The sequence below is a fragment of the Nicotiana tabacum genome, chromosome 11 (genome assembly GCF_000715075.1).
Source record: "Nicotiana tabacum cultivar K326 chromosome 11, ASM71507v2, whole genome shotgun sequence".
Lineage (NCBI taxonomy): Eukaryota > Viridiplantae > Streptophyta > Magnoliopsida > Solanales > Solanaceae > Nicotiana > Nicotiana tabacum.
In genome coordinates this window covers 178,105,011-178,118,860 of record NC_134090.1, presented here as the reverse complement: position 1 = coordinate 178,118,860, position 13,850 = coordinate 178,105,011, and the positions used below count along the sequence as shown (strand labels likewise).

Genomic DNA, 13,850 nt, shown 5'->3' with positions numbered 1-13,850 from the left:
TGAAACTAGTCGTGGTTCAATTGCCACAACTCAAAAACTCTTTGATGATGCTCAATTGAATGAAGGTAGAGTTGAGAAAAACCTTCCAGAGAATACTGCAATGGTCGTCGACATTGGTTCACAATTGAATGATGCTGGAAATGCTGATATTGAGAAAGGCATGCAGCCTGGGGAAACCACAACGGAAGACAAACGTAAAGGTATTCTATAGATCATGAATTTATGATATTTGATCGAAGTATATTTTTTACATTTTGAAATTTTACATATTTTATTTTCTTTTTTATGTTTTTGAATGATTTTTCAGAAAGACTGGAGGCAGCTCGAAAAGAATTGGTTGAGATTCTGCAGCAATATGAAAAAGGAGAAATACATATATTCACACCTGTTGACTCACAGACAGGTGTGAAGTGTGTTGGTATTATTTTATAAAATTTAGTCAGTATTATTTTTTTTTATTTTTTTGCATGAAGATACATGAGCTGTTGGAATGCAAAAACCATCTGTGTCGCAACACTTAGACCAGGTAATTATTTTCTACAATTGGATTACTGGTTGTTTTATTGCCTAATGTGTGTTCTCTATCAGTTTTATTTATGTTTATATTTTCCTTGCTTTTGCAGATCTCATCTGATGCATCGGAACTGCTTCCAAAACCTAAAAGAAGGAAGATTTCTAGTTCTCCTATGTGTGACACTAGTGATATCCCCAACTTCAATTTATGTTCATTTTCACTTGGTAGTACACAAGGGGCTGATTCAGAAGGTAATTCTGTTGTTGTTGTTGTTCGTGAAGAGACAGAAGAACGTCGTGAACAACAGAGAATTGGTTAAGCATCTGCCACGATGGCTGTAGTTTCCCCCTGCTGCTGAACAACAATAGTTAGTTGTGACGGAACAGCAGAAAGAGCAAGCAAAAGGAAAACAATATAAAAAGGGGAAAAGGATGTGTATGGAGAGTATTTGGTTGAGATCTCCTTATGTAGTTTATAAGAAAAGGCAAAGGGGGCAAGATTAGATATTAGGAAAGAATAGAAGAAGGTGTCCTTTCCATTATGCTAATCAAGACAGTGGATTGGTGCAAAGATTTAAAGAGTGGTTGGAGATGGATGCCAGTGAATATGATTCCAATCCATTCAGATTAGCTGGACTTGATATTCAAAAATCATTCTTTACCGAGCTTATGGATCCTGACTCTGATTTTGCGGATGAAATAAGTTATTAAGTTTGTTTTTTGAATTGGTTTTCAACTGTATTTCCCAAAAGTTCAACTTATTTTTTGTAGTATAGCTTTATTCATATTAAACTGCTGAAGTTTTTTAGCTTATTTGCTAAAATTGAATATGCTTAAGTTTTTGTCATGTTGTTTGTAGTTGTGTAGTGTGTTTTTTCTAAACTTCAAAGTGGTAATTTCACATGTTATCATTTGTCGTTGTCCATTTGCAGCATATTGATGTGGGCGTATATTACTTGCACAAAAAATATTGCTATCACCTTCCACGTTATATCAAGATGTGCAGTAACATATTTACTTTTCGATCAGTATATGACTATCTTGGATAGTATTCATCCTTCAGAAGAAAAGTTGAAGATAATTGAGAAAAGGAAGCAAAAGAGAATGACGGTTCTTAGGAGCAAATCAAAGAGAAAGAAGATATCCGAAGAACAGATTGAAAAAGAAGAAGAAGAAGAAGCGGTTATTAAGCCACTTACGGACTTTTCTTGGTATGAGGAAGAATCAACGAATGAAAAGGTGGCCAACTACGTAAAAGGCCTCGACCTTTCCTGTGGTATCTCATGGGCATCTACCAAAAAAGTATTCTTTCCATTTCGATTTAAGCCAAGGGAGGGCCAGATATCTACGCACTACTTTTTTGGAATTCTGGACTTTGAAGACAAATTTATATATGTGTATGATTCCATGGGCGATGCAACATACGAGCGTGCAATTGAACATGTCAAAATTTATGCCCGGTTGATTCCACACTGTCTCAAATGCTTGAATTTTGGGGAACATAATAAATTTTATGGGGACAGTCCTGTGGAAAATTTTCAAATTAAGTGGATGAACACACCGAAACAGACTACCAAGTACGTATTTCACATATGTTTTACCATGCATCTTATGTTTATTATTTTTTGCCCCTGTGTTAACTATTCTTTAATTTCTTTTTCATGTGTTTTTTGCGGTGTTGATTGTGGTATATTTGCTCTTAAGTTTATTGATATCCGGTTGAAGAGAGAAGATGACTTCAATTTCGATCAAAGTCAAACATTGGCATTCAGGAGAGAATTGACTGCCAATCTTTGGGCTCATGGAAAGTGGAAAAAAGATAGCAGCTATGAAACTCCAGCAGAACGAAAAGGACATGATTATGGAGATTTTGAAGAAACTCTGTGTGAATTTTTTGATTAGAGGATTAGTTGTACATAATTTGGAGTTTTTGAATATACATTAATTATTTTTTTAGTTCACTTTTTTGTCATACAAATATGTTTGTGTCTTTTATCATGAATTTTAAGTACATTTTTTGTTTGAAAAAACTTAAGCACGACTTCTGCTTTTTGAGCTAAAGTTTTGTTTAAAAGTCATAAGAAAATTATTGAATCCGACACAAAAACTTCACCACCTATGGTAAAAAACTTCAGGACATTCGGTCGAAGTTTCTTCAAAAAGCTTTAAGACAAAAACTATTAAATCCAACACAAAACTTCTGCTTATCAGGTGCTGAAGTTTTTGGAAATATACTAAAAAACTTCAGCACATTGGGCCAAAGTTTTTTGAAACAGCTTTAGGACAAAAACTATTCAATCCAACAGAAAAACTTAGGCTGATCAAGTGCTGAAGTTTTTGGAAATATACTAAAAAACTTCAGCACATTGGGTCGAAATTTTTCCAGAAAAGCTTAAGACAAAAACTATTGAATCCAATAGAAAAACTTTAGCTTAACAGGTGCTGAAGTTTTTGGAAATATACTAAACAACTTCAGCACATTGGGCCGAAGTTTTTCGAAAAAGCTTTAGGACAAAAACTTTAGCATGTTTTGGTATTTTTTTTAAGTTGATACTTATCTTTTTTGCATTTACTATCTACTTTTTGTCTTTTGTCAACTACTTCATCTTTCATTTAAATTTGTTTGATCATATAGTAAATGATCCGAAAAGTTATTTTTCAGGCTGAAGTTATTTTTTTACTATAGAAAAACTGTGGGGTTTACTAGGGCTGAAGTTACATTTCTTTTTGCATTTACAACATACTTGTTTTTACCACCTACTTATCTTGTTTCATTCAATTTCTCTGAACGTAAAATAGTAAAAACTGCTGAAAAGTTACTTTTACATTTATAGATATTAAATTGATTAGGTGAACTCTTTGTATATATTAACAATCTCTTCACTTGAAAATTTCATAGTCATTCATAGAGTTCTATCATATTTCTTTAAATTTGTATTCATCCTTAGTCTTTCAGCTTTTGTTAAAGAAAAAATGTCTAGTGCAAGTGGAAGTGGGAAGCCTAATATAGATGAAATTATGCAGAAGTGGGAGAGTTTGAAGTGTGAGTGGTACAATAACAAACCGATATCTAAGCTTATGCTTTTGTGGGATCAAATAAAGGCTGATTAGGAGAGAATCAGACCACAGTTTTTTGCCAATCAATCATTCCAGAACAGGCTTAACATGGAATGTAGTTGTGGATGTTATTCAACCTCGTTCGACAAGATTGTGCAGCAGTTTGATATTTTTCAGTTTCCCAGTTGGAACTACTATTCCAAGCTGCAAAACAACTTGAATACTCTTCTTTCTCTTATGGACAGAGTAATCGTCGAACAAAGTCAGCTGCGTGATCAATTCAACAAGTTAAAGATTGATCTTTTTGGATTCAGTGGTCTTTTGCCCGACTACCCTATAGTTATCACCGATAGTGATGATGATGAGATATTTAGAGAAATTGAGGAGTACTGTGATGATGACGACAATGATGGTGATGATTTTTAGTGTTTGTAATCTTTTTTTATGTTTTCAATGCTATGCTTTTTGTTTACTTCAGCCCATAGAGCTGAAGTTTTTTAGGTTAATTTTGTATAACTTCAGCCCGGAGAGCTGAAGTTTTGTTTGTAAATGTGTGTTGTTCTGACCTCTTTTTATATCAATGTAATTGTCACCCTCTTTGTTCTTAGCTTTCTATTGCATTATCCTTGTTATTTGTTGGTATTTGCTTTATACTTCTTAGTTGCTTAGAGATGCTACAACTTTTGTTTGTACATGCGTTTCTTTTTGTGTGTTGTACGCATATGTGTGTGTGTATGTGTGTTTGTTTAAGGATATATATTTCACATACTGTAACCTGAAGTTTTTTCTCGCAGAAGTCATTGCGTACTTTTTAAAAATGCAACAAAACCTGTAAGCCTGCGCAACAAAAATGAGTGATTTGTACTTTAGCAGTATATAAAATTGTCCAAGAGCTTATTTTTTTTATTCCTATGAAAAAAATCACATTTGAATTATGTCATACAATAAAGAAAGTCTAAATTCAGACCAAGGATTATTGAAGCTTGGAGTATTTTTCAGTGTGTTTCTTGGAATATGGATGAGGTGCTGGAGAAGACAAGCAAGTTGTTTTGTTATGCCTAATTTGTTTACATCGACTTCATTTGGTAGACTTGAATGGTACTGATGATTCAGTCGCAGATATATGCCTCTTCTTTTGTCTTCTTCCTTGTAAAATCTCTACATCGGGAGGTTTTGTGATCTCAGATTGTACATTTTGTGGTATTTTCCATGATTTTTGATCTCCCACGGTATTCACATATCCTTCATATGTTTTCAACCATGTTTCCCTTGAATACTAATTTGAGTAGTAATTAGATTTCTGCAAATATCTCTTATTAATAGCAGCAATTGCATGTGGACAGGGCAATTCATCAAGTTGGAATTCCAGACAGTCACAAGTTCTCTTCTTTAAGTCCACAATGAATTCAATTCCTTCACTATTTATTCTAAACAACATTGAGTCAAGGTTGAACACCTAACAAGGAATAAAAAATTAAGACAAATTATATTAGTGTATTTTTGCTTCAAAAAGAAAAAGTATGAAATTTTTTAAATGTAAGCAGTAAATCACTACAACAGATATAAAAAGCTGAAGTTAATAAATATACTCACAAATATTTTGCAAGCCAAGTCCGTCTTCTTATTCATCTCTTCTTCTGCCCATATTGATACTGTGTGAAAAGTTTCATTTGTCTTTTTTCTCCGTTCATAAAACCACTCTCCCAGCTTTTCTTGGATGAAATCTAACATTCTTAAAATAGGCATTTCTCTCCCTTTTAGTAAAACGGAATTCATTGATTCTATCATATTTGTTGTTAGCATATCATAACGTCGCCGTGGGAGCCACGATCGAGCCCATCTCTCGGGAGGCTCTTCCATTATGTAATTGTATGTTTTCTTGTCAATACTTTTGAGTTGGGACATTAACTGATTAAAATCTTCACGTTTGTATGACCTTGCAACACTTTAAAAAAGATTTATTACCGTGGCCTTTGCATGTCTTTGCTTTAAATTTTTCTCAAAGTGATAGAGGTAGATACCATGGTGAGCTTCAAGAAAAAGTTTTCTAATACCATTTGCGATCGATTGGTTTCTATCTGACAAGAAAATCGGTTCACGACGGACTTGAGTTGCTTTTCTCATTTCCCCGAAGAACCAAATGTATGCCTCATTGTTTTCTGAATCTGCTACACCAAAACATAGAGGAAAGATTTGATTGTTTGCATCCTTTGATACAACAACAAATAGAATACCACGATATTTTGAATTTAAAAACGTTGCATCTACTGCAATAACGAGTAGGACCAACCAGCTACTGATGTCGCAGGAGCGAAGAACAAGTAAGCAAATATGTACATTGAAACACAAAAAAACAAATCATAAGGTGTGAAGTTTTTCAAATAGTAACATTTGAAACTTCAGGTTGATGGTTAGTATTGTTTTGCTTACCTATTCTGCACCTCTTTATATGCTTGTGTATGCTCTTGGGTTTTTGGCCACCATCATGTGTAGGTATGAAGGAAGAATCTGGTAGTTCTCTTCAGGTGTTCCCCTTATGCAAACAACAGCTTTTTGAATAGCACGCCATGCCTTGTGATAACCAATGTCAATTCCAAATTTCTTTTTCATTTCATTTTCTACAAAGGTTGGTGTAACCTCTATCTTTTTGTCTCGAACATGTTCTATAATTTGTTCACTTATAAAATTTGATGTAGCATGCTTCTGATCTGATTTTCTTGCATCAACCGAGCATTCATGGATGTTATGATATTTTATCACCCTGAACATTGTGGAATTTTTTATTCTGGTAGCACGTACATTCCAACCACATTTGTCCACGATGCATTTCAGCTCGTATCTCATGGAACATGATCTAACAACAGTGAATTCAACTTTTTGATTTATCTCCAAACTGCGGAAAAATTTAGTCATGTTTTGTTTGTTCTCAAAGATTGATCCAACTCTTACTTCCTCAGGCAATGCATCGTGCCTAAGTATTTTACATGGTGGAGATTCTTTCACCTTTCTCCTCACTCTTTTTCTTGATTTCTGAGAAGCACAAGAACTTTCAGCAATTTCTTCAATTTTATGTGATGTTATCGGTATAAGCTCCATGTTTACTTCATCTTCATTGTTGTTTATCATTGCAGAAGGTGAAAAAAAGCTTTGTTGGATTGTGTGTTGGTTGTCAATTTGCATTATTAGTTGTCCTTCTTCTTCTTGATCATCGACAAACTGGTATGAATTTATTGGAGGAGGGGGTAATTGTTGCAGCACTATGTATGCTGAAGCAGCTGTAATGTTAGAAGGTTGTTGCCCGTTGTCTACTTCCATTATTGACACTCGTACTTCATGTTGATAGTCAGCAAAAGGTTCTGAATCTATCGCATATGCAAGAGATTGGTTGAATGCTGCTGATTCTGAAGGTTGTATTTTTTCGATGACGAAATGGCAATTCTTGTAGGCTGAATCAGTTGTAAGCAAATGTATACACGTACTGATTTCTTCATCTGAAGTTACAAGCATTCCTTTGCTTGTATTTAGTTTGATATCAAACCATACTTTTAATGCATATCTGATTGAATCAATATTTGTATCTTCACTAATTTTCTTCAGGAAAGTGTTGAATGATATGTCCTTATTAAGTAGAACAAGTTTTGTATCATGATCCAAGTATTTGAAATCAGGAGTCCAACTCCCATTGAAAGTTATAACAATGCAAATCGAACTCATCATGCAGATTCATGTTTAGTGGCAAGTATTAGGAAAGTGAACAGAAAATTTTTTTAGGTTGTTTGTGCTGAAATTTTTACAAATAAACTAAATCACTTAGGCATCTTCTGCTGAAGTTTTTTTTGAAAAAAGATGTATGACATAATTAATGAATCCTGCAAAGAAAACTTCAACTTATAAGTGCTAAAGTTTTTAGAGATAAGCTTAATAACTTCAGCATATTAGCTGAAGATTTTTTATGATGGTGATTCATCAATGCAGGGGAAAAAATCTTCAGCACCTAGGCCGAAGTTTTTTTTGGTGCAATATGATTTTTAAATTTAGCCAGTGTAGGAGGAAAACTTCAGCACCTAAGCCGAAGTTTTTTTGGTGCAATATGATTTTTTAATTTGGCCAGTGTAGGAGGAAAACTTCAGCCCTCCTGCTTAAATTTTTAAGTAATAACTAAAAAACTTCAGCACCTAGGCCGAAGTTTTTTTGGTGCAATATGATTTTTAAATTTAGCCAATGTAGCAGGAAAACTTCAGCCCTCCTGCTTAAATTTTTAAGTAATAACTAAAAAACTTCAGCACCTAGGCCGAAGTTTTTTTGGTGCAATATGATTTTTAAATTTAGCCAATGTAGCAGGAAAACTTCAGCCCCCCTGCTTAAGTTTTTAAGTAATAACTAAAACAGTTCAGCACCTAGGCCGAAGTTTTTTTGGTGCAATATGATTTTTTAATTAAGCCAGTGTAAGAGGAAAACTTCAGCCCTCCTGCTTAATTCAAATACTAGTATGAATTCTTACAATGTATTTGAATACTTACAATGTATTTGAATTCGAAATTTGAATTTGAATGCGAGACGCGTTCTCAGGAGAGACAGACTGATGGAGGAGATACGGAGGAGATCTGGAATTTGAATCTGGGAATACGGAGGAGAGACAGACTCTTATATGTTTTGGAAGGGGTATAATTGTCATATTATTACGGATTTTTTGTTAGTTGGTTAGGAAATCAATATTTTTTAAAAGTAGGTATAGGTTAAAATGTTGCATAAAAATAGTGTACGACTGCAAATCCTCCGTTTGGACATAAGAATTTTATCATTTTTTTTTAAAATCACTTTTTTTCGAAATGAGTGTTTGGCCATAAAATTTCAAATTTTTTCCTTGGAACATGAATTTTGTAATTTTCCGCAAATTTGAAAAATTCCAAAAAGTTATTTTTCAAAATTTTCATTCAAATCGCTCACAAAAATTCAAAAACAGCCAAAAATTATATTCGTGTCCAAACACAACTCTAATTTTCAAATACCAATTCACAAAAAAAATTCACTTTTTTTGGTATTTTACCATTCTTATGTCCAAACGCCCACTAAGTGTTCCTAATGTACAGTAATAACCACACCAACTAACGTACAATAATAACCAAACCAACTAACTAAGTTGCGAGCTAAATATTCTTATACAAAATACAGAACAAAAGTTATTGGATTTACGTAAACTAACTTCATCGCTTTGGTAACGCCTACGAGCAGAGAACGCAAAGTGAAGTCCTTTAGCCATATCTTTATCATACATATCCCTCATTCTAGGATCCGATAACATCTCATAAGCTTCCTGAACCCGAATAAATCTCTGGGTATACTCCTCGACCCGATCCGGAGGTGAAACATCCGGGTTGTACTTTCGTGCTAATTGCTTGTACGCTTGTTTAATTTCCAATAAAGTCCCCGTTTCCGATATACCAAGCAGATCGTAAAAGCTCTTATTATCAATCTCAGCATACGAAACGACGTCGTTAAGCTTCAATTTTGCTTTTAAGGAACCAAATTTGGTTCCCAAAACTTGGGAATTTGAGGGGTAGTTTGGGAAATATATACGGGGGTGTAGGGAGGAGGGGGAGATAGAGGGGCGTGGTGGTGAAGAGACCGGAATTAAGCCATAGGAGTTGCAGCACATTTCTCTCAGTTTTGGAATTTTTTTTTCTGTGTGTTTTGGGTGTGGATCCATACTGTTGCCCTTATTAATAAGCAAGACAGTTTGAGGAGCTTGGGTCGTCCAAGGATATATTTGGAAAACTACAAATATTTTGGCATAAATTACGCGTTAACCCTACTTTACACACTGCTCAAACGAACATATCTGTAATTTGCCCAGTCTTGCGCTTGGTTTCTTGCTCAAAATTTCCGCCGCTGCTTACAATTTCCCTTGTTTCTTTTAGTGTTCTCTCTTCCTGGACAGTTTATTGGCCTTGATTGTACAGTATAAGGTGAGTTTTAGTTTTTTGTTTTCTTGATTTTCGGAATAGCTGCTGCATATAAATTGTTTAAGCTGATTAAATTATTAGTGCATCATTCTTTCTCATCCGTCCAACTCTTCATCCAAGTAGTTGTCCTGGGCAGTCAAACACTAGGTAGTCATCATCCAAGTAGTTGTCCAACTCTTCTGTCAGCCACTCATCCAAATTTTCTTCAAGATGTCTGATATAACCATCAAGGGCTTACAATTCAAATTTGAATTGTGATGTTTCTTTTCTCGTGATAATGCTTATGGGCCAAGCTGATATATTAAGCTTGTTGTTTGCGGCTGGTGTGTGGTGTGCAACATACATGTTGGTTGCAGTTCTTGGCTTCTTTCAGATTTTCAATTTTCTCAGAACCTCTATCCTCAGTTGACCTCTCGATTTGAGCAACGTGTAAAAAGAACAGAAAAGGCAGTGATCATGGGCTACGCACAGTTGGTTATTGGCCCTGCAGGCAGTGGAAAGGTGATAGCTGGATCATATTGCTTCACGTTACTATAATGTTTTATATTGGATTTGTCCTTGATTTATATTTGGATGTCCAATCCTGCTAGATGTCCTTGATATGGCTAGTTTCACCTAGACTGATATTTCTTTTACAGTCCACTTACTGCTCTAGTTTGCATCAACATTGTGAGACCACGCGGCGCACTATCCATATTGTCAACTTGGATCCTGCTGCCGAGAACTTTGACTATCCAGTGGCTATGGGTGAGAAGAGATGGAGTATTTTAAGTAATTAGCTTTCTGTTCATATGTCTTAATTCTAAAATTAACTTTATGATATTGGTTGCAGACATCAGAGAACTCATCTCACTGGATGATGTTATGGAAGAACTAGGTCTCGGACCAAATGGTGGCCTTATGTATTGCATGGAGTATCCTTCCTTTAGAGTCTTTTCATTTTCAGAATTCTGTTTCTTTTGTATGAAAATTTTAAAATCCTGTTTTTGTCCTGTCAAAATTGTAAGCCCTTGATGGTTATATCAGACATCTTGAAGAAAATTTGGATGAGTGGCTGACAGAAGAGTTGGACAACTACTTGGATGATGACTACCTAGTGTTTGACTGCCCAGGTACTTGTACATTTTCCGCTCCTATTTGTTCTTATATTAGCAGTACAGTACTAATTCTCCGATGTAGACTACTGAATTTTGCTAGCAGGCGAAGATATTAACCTAGAATACTGCCAACATAACTTCATGTGAGTAAATACTATAGGGACATACAGGTGGTGGATTCTCCGAGGGCTTGACTATCAGTTGTGATTTTCCTTGGAATTGTCTTTACAGAATCTTGCCGCTTAGATTGTTCATGGATTGAAATCAAGGGCTAGCTGTTTCTTTCTTGTTAACTAATTTCAGAATGTTCTACTGGACACATTTGTATCAAGTAACCTGAATTAATTTTGAGATACCTGCCTAATTTTGTGAGATACCTGTCTAATTTTTATATTGGAAACATTTGTATCAAAACACCTGAATTAATTTTCAGATACTAATTCTTGATGTCATTATTTGTGTCCATGACATCCACCTTGTGTACATTTTCAGAGAATGAACATTGCATGTTCAGATATATTTACTCTTTGATGCAACTTATGTGATTAAGACCCTTCTACTCCGTTGGACAATGATGGAGCAGTCTTAGATACAGAACGAGAACATAACATCCTCTCTCTTTTCTAAATGCATTACTTAAAGGCTCGCGTCAAACTAAGAACTCCTTCCTTTTCCACTCCGTGGGCTCCATCTCTCCATCCTAAGGTTGTGTAGACATGGTGTTCCCTCTTCTTCTTGCTTCAAGTCATTGAAGGATAAAAATGATGCAGCAATTCCACATTAGTCCATTGCACTCGTCTTATCCTTAACTTTGGAAAATTGTTCTAAGTTTCCTAACATGATTTCTACATTGTTATGTTGTTGCTCGGCCATCTGTCTCCTATTATGACTACCCATAATCTAACTTTCTACACTGACCTGTATTCTTATCTTGTAAATCTTTATGTACTTATAGAAAGAAATGCACACATGCACTCCCAGATGCACGCGCACACATATAGAGTACTCTGACATTTCATCATTATACAGGCCAGATTGAACTTTTTTCACATGTTCCTGTGCTGAAGAACTTTGTGGAACACCTAAGGCGTAAAAATTTTAATGTTTGTGTTGTGTATTTACTTGATTCTCAGGTGCGTGATCTTTACTAGTTGATTTTCTTCTTCTCTTTTTCCTTCCCCTGCTATTAACCATGGCGTTTATGTTCTTTTTGTATCTCAGTTTATCACAGATGTGACCAAATTCATAAGTGGTTGCATGGCTTCACTCTCTGCTATGGTTCAACTTGAACTACCCCATGTTAACATTCTCTCAAAAATGGATCTTGTGACAAACAAAAAGGATGTTGAGAAGTTAGTCCTACTACCTCTAACTATTCGTTTCATGTCTTTGGCACTTTCAACACATGCTCCCACTAATTGTCTTTGTTATTTTAGTGTATTAAAATATATTTTCCCTTTAGTTACTTGGATCCAGAGCCTCAGCTGTTACTAGCAGAGTTGAATAAGCGAATGGCTCCACAATTTCAGAAGCTTAACAAATCACTGATTGAAGTGGTAAGCTGTGATAGTTATGATGTTTCCAAGAATTGCGTATTAGTTATTGAATTGACAATCACATATGTTTTGTGTTCTCGATTATTCTCTTTGTAATTGGAACGTAATGGCAACTTTACTTGAAGAGGTTGTTCTTTCTCCCAAGTTAGATACAAGATTGTACAGGCTTGTAGGATATGAATTATCTGCCACGGATTCTGCCCTACTTTAAGTCTTTACTTTCAGATGAAAAGATATGAGAAGAAAGTTATCTGTAATGGCTGATATTTTTCTTGTGTACAGGTGGACCAGTACAGCATGGTGAGCTTTCTCCCTCTTGACTTGAGAAAAGAGAGCAGGTAACATACTCTTCCTTGTGGTAAATTTAAATGATCTTTATGGAAGCAACGTTTGTTCGAGATTGAATTGATCAGCTTGATTTATTGGTAGCAAACATAATGCAATGATGTTTCAGTGTCTCACTTCCATCAATATGCACCTGGTTCTCATGTTTTCACTCCCTGCTTCCCGCTCACACTTGATGTTTTCATAGTAACTTATCTCAAATATAAATGTGATGATGACGACAGTGATAATTTGTGCTTTTTAGTTTTCCAGATATTTAGCCATTTCTTATAGATTGCTTGGTTGGTAAACTTATGCTAATAACTTTTGACCTAAGCGATAGTACATTAGACGTCTGAACCACCAGATGGATGGTAGCTTGTTTGTCTGTGCTTGTGTATGTGTTTGTTGTGTGCGTAACCCACACAAGAGCACCTTTTGTGCTTTTAGTCTTACTATTAAATTATTGTTTCAGCCTCTGACAAAGATCAATGTTCTCTGCTGTTTTGCAGCATACAGTACATCTTATCTCAGATTGACAACTGCATTCAGTATGGAGAGGATGCTGATGTAAAGGTTAAAGATTTCGACCCTGAGGAGGACGATTAAATTAAATCTTCTTGACTCGTTCTAAAAGGAGCAAGGTCTTACTCAAATCAGTAAGGTCTTACTGATGCTGATGCATGTTGCAAACTCAAAAACTACCTAAATGTATCACATTAGCAGAATAATAGCTGCTCAAACATGAACAAAGAATAAAGTTTATTCACTGCTAATCAAGCAATTAGCTAAACAAAATGTATCAGATTAGCAGAGCTTCTCAAACACCAACTTTACCCCCAAAAAGGATGAATTTTCTTCTCCACTAATCAGACAAAATATAGCTGGACATATCATGAACTCTAAAGAAAGATACTATATTGAGTACTACTACATTACTTGCAACAAATTGACAAAATGTTCCAATCAAGACAGTGCAAATAAAAAAAAAGAACATGCTAACAGAACATGCTAATAGATATAGGAATACAAGCCTAAATTGCACCTTGCACCAAGCATCTTTTTATTAACAAGTGATTAATCCTTTTGCCGATTATATATATATATTTGTTAGTCACTTCCATTTTTCTTATTCCTCTAGAACAATCAATATTTTATTTGACTATAGCTTTTGTCTAAAAGTAAGATTTATATGTTAAATGTGCTTCAAAGGTATTAATAACACTGATTTAACATATATATAAAACTGATTTGCATTGCACACCACCTAACTATTAGTCAAATTTAAAGAAAGAGATAAATCAGCAGATGACTAATTCAACCATGAATAAAGAAGAAAG

At 34.9% G+C, this 13,850-nt stretch overlaps 1 protein-coding gene across 3 annotated transcripts; it reads left to right on the top strand.

Moving 5' to 3' along the window:
- The first annotated feature begins 9,031 nt into the window (after positions 1 to 9,031).
- Positions 9,032 to 13,308, top strand: LOC107779299 (GPN-loop GTPase 3). 3 transcript variants are annotated; one of them, XM_016599697.2, is made up of 10 exons: positions 9,032 to 9,536; positions 9,890 to 10,034; positions 10,172 to 10,280; positions 10,366 to 10,447; positions 10,560 to 10,645; positions 11,660 to 11,763; positions 11,852 to 11,982; positions 12,093 to 12,186; positions 12,469 to 12,524; positions 13,023 to 13,308. In XM_016599697.2, the coding sequence occupies exons 2-10, from the start codon at positions 9,990 to 9,992 to the stop codon at positions 13,117 to 13,119; spliced, it is 804 nt and encodes a 267-aa protein (XP_016455183.1). In that variant the 5' UTR covers positions 9,032 to 9,536; positions 9,890 to 9,989; the 3' UTR covers positions 13,120 to 13,308. The 3 variants fall into 3 exon arrangements, with proteins under 3 accessions (XP_016455183.1, XP_016455186.1, XP_016455185.1); XM_016599700.2 differs by having other exon boundaries at positions 9,398 to 9,536; positions 9,939 to 10,034; XM_016599699.2 differs by having other exon boundaries at positions 9,399 to 9,536; positions 9,924 to 10,034.
- The last annotated feature ends 542 nt before the right edge of the window (positions 13,309 to 13,850 follow it).

Bases quoted from the DNA above. Each gene is read 5' to 3' on its own strand.
- LOC107779299 (XM_016599697.2), top strand. From the start codon at position 9,990: ATGGGCTACGCACAGTTGGTTATTGGCCCTGCAGGCAGTGGAAAG. The intron at 10,281-10,365 runs GTGAGAAGAGAT...TATTGGTTGCAG, and splicing joins TGACTATCCAGTGGCTATGG to ACATCAGAGAACTCATCTCA. The intron at 12,525-13,022 runs GTAACATACTCT...GCTGTTTTGCAG, and splicing joins GACTTGAGAAAAGAGAGCAG to CATACAGTACATCTTATCTC.